Below are 10,088 nucleotides of genomic sequence, written 5' to 3' on the forward strand. Positions count from 1 at the left end.
CCATATAGTTCCATATATAGTCTAGTGTCAATAGGCAGGACAGGAACACCCCTATCAATTCGGTCGATGTTGCTGAATTACTTTTTCAGGTATCAGCTGCGTTCTAATCGGTTTTCTTGGGGTCTATATGAATGATGCATCAAAATCGACATGTTGATTAAGTGGATGCAAGGCTGTCTTTCTGCAACTTTGGTTTTCACCCTTATTATTAAATATAATCTCTTATATTAAATGCATCCTTATTATTACTATTTTTTTTTTTGTTGAAAAAAGCAACCTGAAAAGCAATAAATTCTTCGAGACTTTATCACAAAAAGAAAAGCAATAATATATTCCCATATTAAGACTCTTCTACAAGGTTATTAATTTACGTTAGTGGATCTTATTCCATCCAAGAATCTATACTTTGTACGTTCTAGCTATATATATATATATATAAATAATATTTACAGTCGTGATTGTGCAAGCGGTATGCAGTCACTTTAAAAAAAATAAATTAATATGAGACCCACATGACAAAAAAACTAATTTTTTAATCGTGGACCCCACTCTTTTTCAAAACGATTGCGCGGCGTTTGCAATTCCACGACTGTATGTAATATTGCTCATATATATATATCTCACACCCTTACATTAATATAGTATATCTATGTAAGGGTGTGAGATATAGTATATCTATATCTATAGTATATCTATATAGTATATAGATATACTATATAGTATATAGTATATCTATGTACGTTAACTAACAAATTAAACCATCTATGGTCAAGGCAAAAACAGAAAAAACACCTACTCGTAGTAGTGTTAGAGATGAGATAATAGAGCAGCTACATACATGTTAAAAAGAAAGAAAAGGGCAGCTATATATATGGAGCTAGTAAGAGATACATCTGCTATACTCCAATGTCAAAATAAGGGGACACTTCATTCGTCTTCTCTAATTTGGAATAGTTTGCTAACAACTTCCTGTGTTGAGATTGGTTATTGGTACAATTACCGTGGGGGAAAAGCTGTTAGCACAAATTTGGAAGCAAGGAGGGGTTGAAGAGAGGTAAACCCTATTCATCGCATGGACACCACAAGCAGAGCTAACAATGCAAGTCAGTTTCCCTCTGACTATGTGCTCTCATGGAAGTTTAGTGACCGGGATAGGGCCGCAGGGTTGGATTGCAACACCTGAGATGTCTCGATCACATGACTTTTGTCGTTGCTCTTTGATGGGAAATCTAAACTCTTATAGAGTCGCAGATCATTTTGAGTTTGATCTATTGGAGTTCAATTATGATGATGAAATAGTGCTGACAAACTATTTGGATCATTCCAGACTCATCGGTATGGTGGGAATATTGAGATTCGCCATTGGTACCTTTGATCTGAGCTGTTCAGAGTTGCAGATAATTTTGGGCTTGATCTAAGCCAGTCAGAGTTCAATTACAATGATAAAATAGTGCCGACAAACTATTTGGATCATTTCGGACTCATCGCTATGGTGGGAATGTTGAGATTCACCGTCGGTACTTTCGATCTGAACTGTTCAGAGTTGCAGATCATTTTGGGCTTGATCTACACTAGTTGGAGTTCAATTGCGATGATCAAATAGTGCTGATAAACTATTTGGATCATTTTGGACTCATCTATGCGGTGGAAATTTTGAGATTTGCCATCGGTACCTTCGATCTGAACTGTTTAGAGTTGTAAATCATTTTGGGCTTGATTTACGCCAGTTGGAGTTCAATTATGATGATCAAATAGTGCTGACAAACTATTTGGAACATTCCGGATTCATCGGTACGATGAGAATGTTGAGATTCACTGTCGGTACTTTCGATTTGAACTGTTCAGCGTTACAGATCATTTTGGTTTGATCTACGTCACTTGGAGTTCAATTGCGATGATCAAATAGTGTTAACAAACTATTTAGATCATTCTAGACTCATCTGTACGATGAGAATGTTGAGATTCCCTATCGATATTAATGATCTGGACCGTTCATACTTCAGATCAGTTGTGGGCTTTATCGCAACCGGTTGGAATCGTGACGGACTTATTTGTTTTTAGTTTGATCGCAGCCAGTTGGAGTCATGATGGACTCATTTATTTTGGGCTTGATCGCAGCCAGTTGGAGTCTTGATGGACTCATTTATTTTGAGTTTGATCTCAGCCAGTTGGAGTCGTGATTGACTCATTTGTTTTGGGCTTGATCTCAGCTAGTTGGAGTCGTGATGGACTCATTTGTTTTGGGTTTGATCTCAGCCAGTTGGAGTCGTGCCAGACTCATATGTTTTGGGCTTGATCTCGGCCAGATGGAGTCGTGCTAGTCTCATTGGTTTTGAGCTTGATGTTAGCCAGTTAGAGTCCAATGTTACCAGACTCAGTTCGTTTGGGTTTGATTTAAGCTAGTTGGGATCGTAAAGTTTAAGAAGTAAATTTCAGATCATTGGATAATGCTGATTAACTTGTTATCTCAGCCGGTTTTGGCAGTCATACAATTCATGGAGCATAGTGTTATTAAGAGGAGAACCGCAACGGATCTCATTGTGACTTTTGTTGAAAAGCCAATTGCAAATAACAAAGTGTAAATGAAGAAACAGTTCATTTTCAAAAAAGACAGAAGGTACTATTGTTGCCCAATAGTATTTGACGTTATGGTCAAAACGTTGGGAGGTCATGAGAATGGCTATGAGTAATTCTGTAAAGAAGTTGAAATTGAAATTTCTTAATGTAGGAGATCTTATCCTAGATGAGGATGTGCGCAGAAGAGATTTTAGCAATATTTTGAGTTTGTTGGTATTGAATGTTGATAATTAGGACAGAAGCTTGGATTAGTCAAAGTCCATGAATAAGGGCAGAGGTAAGTCAAGATCTGGACAACAGATGACTCGCTAAGAATTGTGGCAAGACAGGCCACAAGAGACTGTTAAAATCAGGAGAAAACTGAGAATGATATTGTGAATATGGTGTCTAAAAAAAATACATAACGTCGTATTTCTTGCGTTATGTATTTCTTGCAGTGCACAATACTGTTAAAGATAGCTTGAAGACAATAGTCATTCATGTGTGTTTTCTCAAAAGGGCGTGGAATGTCATGAATGATTCATTAGTCTTAACTCGTGGTAATGGTCGTGTGAATTAGATGAAGAAATTAAAGAAACTCAGTTTTATTTTTCCTCATCTAAACCTAAAGAAATCTCCCTATACCACGACATGAAGCAAAGGTGTGAGAGATGGGAACAAAACGTCAGATATTTCAGGGATATCTACACCTAAAGTTGATAATTGCATGACTGCCAAGACGATCAGACCTCCATGGTGGTTACTACCTTAAACTATATCCTGCTGAATGAAAGTAGTGAACTACGATATGAAGAAAATTTTTGTGAGAATGGAGATTATGCAAGTCGAAGTTAGCAGATACTGCACACAAGATGGGTATATCGACTGAATACAAGATATGTTAGCAACAGGATGAGGAGTCAGTCGCCCAAATCAAAGATGGAGACCTCAGCAAAAGGTTCTCTGATATGTGTTAAGGTCCGTGCAAGACCATTGATTCCCAGTGCAGTGGGAGATGTGTTGCCCTATATAGATGTGTTGATTAAGGGCACTGTACGTGATGAACTAAAGTTATGCATCACTTTAGTTAGTCTTCTAACTTGAAAACATGAGCTGTAAAATTGTAGAGATGATAAGGGATCATGCTGAAGATAGAGGCTGGTATGTTGAGAACCAGTCTCGAAGATAGAGATTGGTGTGACTGTAGGATTATGAAACTTGGTTTGAAAGCTATAAATGCACCAGGTAGATTGTTCGCTCGGTTGTGACTCGAACGAAACTCAGTTTGCTCAAGGTGTACATAAGTGCAGACTCATGGACTCGAGCGAAAGAAGAATCCTAGGGAGTTGAGATTGTGCAGTTGAGCACTTGTAAATCTCCTCTAAAGAAAATCCCTTACAAGTTCCGTGGATGTAGACGATGCTGATGCATTTGAAGATGCATTTGCAGAGGCATTTGGACATCCAATTGAAGAAGTACCTGCAGATGTATTTAATAGCGGAAATCTCTTATGGCTAACAAGCATTCCAATGAAAGAGTGTAATTATTTGAATGATGCAACCGTTTGTAGCATCCTAGTATGACACACTTGGGTGGAGGGGGTGATCGTTGGAAACTCACAAAGTGTGAAATACCATTTGAATTTGCAGTCACCCACCCATCCACCGAAAGTCTCTGGCAGCAAATATTGACCAAGATTGTTGCATCGAAAAAAGCTTTCCTCTTGGTCAAGAAGTGTGGGAGTTTTGTCCCACATGGCTTCTCTTATAAAAGGAGGTCATTTGCTGAAGATTAAAACCATCCTCATTGCGGTGAGCGATCAAGCAGAGGGTTGAGGGCGAAATTTAGGTTCTAGAGAAACCCAGAACAGAGGGTCATTTTGAGAGATAGAGAGTTATTTATGAGTGTTTGTAATTTTGTACAAACATATTGAAAATATTGAATTTCTGTTTCAGTGGACGTAGGTAAGTTGCTGAACCACTTAATATTATCTTTCTATTGTCTTGTGTGATTTTTAAATAGGCTAGAGACGTAACAATTTTCATATATATATACATATAAAAAATAAAGACAAATTGTTTTTTTATTGAAGCAAAAGAACAAAAAGAATAGGGAAGAAAATGAATTAATCATGGTCAAAGAGAGTGATAATAACCCTTCATGGCATGAATCACATGCTTTGGGTCCCCAGCTTACAACTAATCGTGGGCGGAAATTGTGGTCCTTAATTCCTGTGTCGACAACATGAAGATTTATATAATATCTAAATATCTAAATGTCTCTCTGTTGATAGATCAGAGACACATCATATACAGCAACTAATTTTTTTTCTTCCAATATACAGCAACTAATTATTTTCATGTATGTATCTATATATATATATCCATCAAAATGAAATAAGGCCGGGAAGGTCCAGTATGTTTTATATTTGAGTAAAAATCGTATTCTTTCCACATTGCATGTATCTTCTAATTATATATCAAAGTTCATGAAAACCTTGTATTGATCAATATAATATACACTATAAATATCAATAAGATGACTCTCGATACTCTTTGAGTACTGTGACACAGATTTTATCAAACACCTTTCTTTAGAATTTCGTGCGTGAGTGTATAGTGAGGGAGAGGAAACAATACGTGGAAGTAAAAGTAAGGCCACTAAAAAGCAGAAAAAGTTGACTTTATCATTGTTCTCTACCTTTTGATATTGACAGCTAGGGTGGGTTTATTTATGGCTGATAGAGAATGATGCTTGGCCTTTCCTGGAATATATTGAAGTTATCAGCATTAATAATGTAGGGCCCTACCAAAACTTTCTATCTTTTTAATCTGCTCCATCTCCAAATATATATATTTAAAGTAGATTTGGTGCATAATTATGACGTTCACTACCTATTAAGAAAAAGGATTTATTGCAGCAGCTAGCTAGGGATCCAAGTTCCATATAGTTCCATATATAGTCTAGTGTCAATGGGCAGGACAGGAACACCCCTATCAATTCGGTCGATGTTGCTGAATTACTTTTTCAGATATCAGCTGCGTTCTAATCGGTTTTCTTGGGGTCTATATGAATGATGCATCAAAATCGACATGTTGATTAAGTGGATGCAAGGCTGTCTTTCTGCAACTTTGGTTTTCACCCTTATTATTAAATATAATCTCTTATATTAAATGCATCCTTATTATTACTATTTTTTTTTTTTAAAAAAAAAGCAACCTGAAAAGCAATAAATTCTTCGAGACTTTATCACAAAAAGAAAAGCAATAATATATTCCCATATTAAGACTCTTCTACAAGGTTATTAATTTACGTTAGTGGATCTTATTCCATCCAAGAATCTATACTTTGTACGTTCTAGCTATATATATATATATATCTCACACCCTTACATAGATATAGTATGTACGTGAACTAACAAATTAAACCATCTATGGTCAAGGCAAAAACAGAAAAAACACCTACTCGTAGTAGTGTTAGAGATGAGATAATAGAGCAGCTACATACATGTTAAAAAGAAAGAAAAGGGCAGCTATATATATGGAGCTAGTAAGAGATACATCTGCTATACTCCAATGTCATTCGTCTTCTCTAATTTGGAATAGTTTGCTAACAACTTCCTGTGTTGAGACTGGTTATTGGTACAATTACCGTGGGGAGAAGCTGTTAGCACAAATTTGGAAGCAAGGAGGGGTTGAAGAGAGGCAAACCCCATTCATCGCATGGACACCACAAGCAGAGCTAACAATGCAAGTCAGTTTGCCTCTGACTATGTGCTCTCATGGAAGTTTAGTGACCGGGATAGGGCCGCAGGGTTGGATTGCAACACCCGAGATGTCTCGATCACATGACTTTTGTCGTTGCTCTTTGATTGGAATGCCTTAAAAAGACCTCCACCGTTGACAGAATTAGTCTTCTCATTCTTGGTCCCTAGTGTTGGGGATATAGTGCTCTTTGCAGCTTCATCAGAAACATTAATCCTGCAAGTTTTAGGAATCCAGCATCTTTCTGAACTTTGATCTTTAACTGACTCTTCTTTCTGTAAATTGGCTGGATTAAGAATGTTCCCATCCCTTGAATGTTTGCCTAAGATTGGGGAGTTCATAGCAGAGCTTGGGCCACTGTGGCTAAGAAAAGAGGATGGTGGGGAAAGGCACTGTACATTCCAAGAGCCTGGTACTGTACAGCCCCAATATGCAGGAGCAGGGTAGAAAGATACAGGAAATCCTGATGGGCACAAAGAAGGTGGAGGCATTACAGAGCCCCAGTGAGCTGAGTTCCATTGTAAAGGCCAGGGGTTCCCTGGAAAGCATGGTAGTTGGGGTGGAACCCCTGGATGATTCTGAACTGCTGACTCTTGCAAGGCAATGCCTTCCTTCTCAGTTGAATTTGAAGCAGTGATAGAGGATCCACTTGAGTGATCATCCCCGTTATCTCCTCCAGAAACAAGAGTTCTTTGCCCAGGTGTATGAAACCCATTTTGAACTTGGTATGGGGTTTTCCCTGCGAGATTCAATACAGAAGCCATTGATTCACAAAGAGGAGAATCCGAACCGAAGGTGAGGACAGTGCCATTTTTTGAATAGTGTATTCCATCTCTTTGAAGAGCTTCTGAGACTATGATGTGACGATAGTGTGAACTAGAAGAGTTCTTGTTCTTACGACGGCCAGCACCTACAGGCACATTCCTCATAGTTCCACCAGCAGTCCAGTATCTTTGACAGTTCTTACAGAAATGGCGAGGCTGGTTGACATTGTAATTGTTGTAGTAACAGAACTTGGTGTCCATGCTATTACACCGGGGACATGGAAGTATTTGATCAGGCTTCTTCAGAGTTTTTTCTTGTGAGATACTTGTCTCACTCTGCTCTCCCTTCTTAGAGGCATTCAGTGATGAAGTTTCTCTGTCAACCGAGGGAGTTTTAGGGTTCTCACTAATACCTGATGATGATGTAGGATCTTTCGAATCTTCCGTGATCTGATGTGAGGAACAATCTTCCGGTTTATCATCTGTGAGTTCTCTTCCCAAAGATACCTAATATTTCACATAGAAGTTCTGTTTAGAAAAACATAGCAACAATGTTCAATAAGGAGAAAACTAAACTATAAGGCCTTTAAATGCAGTCAGAACAATCTGATAAGAGCCACCAGATAATCGAAGATTTCGTTTCAAGCATTACTTCTCATCATGTACAACTGAATAGACAGATAGACGCACGATTAGCAGCTAAAAGGGTTTTATTGATATGTTTCTGGTAACTACAATGAGACGATTGAAACCTTCTGATTGGCCATATTTCACTGGAATCAGCTACAAAGCAACTCATGAGAGCTTAAAACAAAAAAAGTAGTGACCATTAATCTTCAGTTTTTTCTTTTGCTTAGAAACTCTATTATCTAAAACGAAAACTAAATAGGAGACTCACGTAGAAAGGAGGGGAACGAGAAAATGATAGAAAATAAAAATAGTAAACCCACATAGACATGTTGTCATAAAAATTTTTAGATTAATGCAATCATGTGTTGGATGAGTACCAATCAAACAAAAGCAGACAGAGAACACAAACTGTAACCGAAATTCTGATCTACATAAGAAAAAGCAGCTAACAGGATAACACTTTTAATGGTTACTACAGAAACCCAAAAGCTCATCTTGGAATTTATCATAAAGCTGTTGAACCTGACAGAACTTTTCCAATACTAGCAATCATGATGTATATAGAATATCATAATTCTTTTGTTATGTATTCTAGACATTTCTTCTGCTCTGTTAGTCTGCAGAACTGAGAGGATCAGCCCTGAGCCAATAACAGAATATTCCATGACAAAGCAGCAAGGAATTTGTCACAGATGGTGAAACATCGATACAAGACCCGAATTAAACAATATAGTTTAGTAATTTTTTAGAAAATAAAACAGACCATCTTCAGATGTTTTTGAAGTATCATAAGACTGCAGAAAACTCGTTAAGAAGGTTTGCTCTGAAACAGAGTGCATCAATGAGGTTCCAATCTTCCAAGATTATAATTCGCTGGGAAGTTTGATTACAGCTGATTTAACCTTCGGTTTTGGACCCATAATATGATGCCAAGGTCAACAAAAAATAAAACCAAAAAAATAAAGGATAACAATAAATGATTTATTTTTTAAGAAAAAATTAGATTTGCAAAATCCCACTCGAACTAAACCAAACAAACCCCCCCCCCCCCCCAAAAAAAAAAAAAAAAAAAGATCTTTTAGTTCCATACAAAAAAGTCATTTAAGCTACGATATCATCAAATCAAAGATGTAATCAATCAAACCTTCGAAGGTCTTGGATTTCTGAAAAATGGGTGCTTCATGGAATTGCTAACAAATAGAACAAAAAATTGACTCTGAAAATCCGAAAATCTTGTGAGAATATGACCGACCCAATAACAGTTTCGAGCTTCTGAAAAAATGGTTGGTCTTAAAAATTTCAAATAACAGAAGCCGAATCCATATATGTTAAATTCATAGTCGATACAAGGCATGGCACATGCATACCTTATCCCCGTCGTGTCTTGCACTTTCTATGCCAGAGTTCTCTAGGCACGAAGAAGTGGTTGAAGAGAGGAGATTCTGGTCAGAACAATCTCGAGATCCACACGGTCCATTGGCCCAAGTTTCATGTCTCAGTGGCAATGGAATCGTCTTCCCGAAGAGCTTAATCGCCGGGTCTTTTGACTCCAACATTCTTGTGAGCTTTATAACACAAAGATTCTCTCTCTGTTCTAACTCAGACACTCTCTCTGTCCTTGTGTCTCTCTCTATCTATATATCTAGGAAAGAATAGAGGTGCTGTGTGTCTGCGCTGTGGGTCGTCGTCGTCGTCGTCTTGGTCGCTATGGGAAATTGATCGAGAAGGGAGGAGTTGCGTGGGTGAATATGGAAAGAAGGGAACTTGGGGGGGTGGTGGTAACTGGTGTTAGTCTAAGCAAGGTGGGAAGGAATGAGAATGCCACATCATTAAAGGGAAAACATTGTGAGCCACAAGTTCTTGTGGCCTCTGAGATCTTTCTGTGCTGTTGGATTCCTCGCATTTCTCCAAAAGATAGTGTTCTCCTGTCTTCGCCTTTTTCTTCTGTCAGCATCTCTGTTCCCCTCACTTCCCTTTTTTCTTTTTTTCTTTTTTTCCCCTTTTTCAAAATCAAATTCTCAATCTTTTTACCTTAGTTTCTTTTTAAGGATTCCCTCGAAATCCGGTAAAAACCTTTTTAGATCACAAGTTTCACGACAGGAAAGATATGAATGAATATGAATAACTAGATTAGTGTATTATATTATATCATTAATATAAATTTAAATTTAAATTTAAACTTGTCTTAAAATATTAGTATATATGGTCTAAGAATTTTCTCAATTTTTTTTCTTAATGAAGCTAACATAGAAGCAGTTTGAATTAAAAAATATTTTATACTCATCTCATCTCGTTTCATTATTATAATTTTTTTTAAATTTTTATTTAAAATATAATAAATAATTTAAATTTAAAAAACATGATTTTCATTTGA

The 10,088-nt window shown here is 37.2% G+C and overlaps 1 protein-coding gene across 3 annotated transcripts; it reads right to left on the reverse strand.

Annotated features, from left to right (window-relative positions):
- Positions 1-1,031: 1,031 nt before the first annotated feature.
- On the reverse strand, positions 1,032-9,622 carry LOC122311275 (cyclic dof factor 2-like). 3 transcript variants are annotated; one of them, XM_043125764.1, is made up of 3 exons: positions 9,082-9,622; positions 6,404-7,591; positions 1,032-1,197 (listed from the first exon to the last, which is right to left on the reverse strand). In XM_043125764.1, the coding sequence occupies exons 1-3, from the start codon at positions 9,268-9,270 to the stop codon at positions 1,120-1,122; spliced, it is 1,455 nt and encodes a 484-aa protein (XP_042981698.1). In that variant the 5' UTR covers positions 9,271-9,622; the 3' UTR covers positions 1,032-1,119. The 3 variants fall into 3 exon arrangements, with proteins under 3 accessions (XP_042981698.1, XP_042981697.1, XP_042981696.1); XM_043125763.1 differs by having other exon boundaries at positions 1,033-1,179; positions 6,386-7,591; XM_043125762.1 differs by lacking the exon at positions 1,032-1,197 and having other exon boundaries at positions 5,961-7,591; positions 9,082-9,617.
- Between the last annotated feature and the right edge of the window lie 466 nt (positions 9,623-10,088).

The sequence above is a fragment of the Carya illinoinensis genome, chromosome 5, assembly GCF_018687715.1.
Source record: "Carya illinoinensis cultivar Pawnee chromosome 5, C.illinoinensisPawnee_v1, whole genome shotgun sequence".
Lineage (NCBI taxonomy): Eukaryota > Viridiplantae > Streptophyta > Magnoliopsida > Fagales > Juglandaceae > Carya > Carya illinoinensis.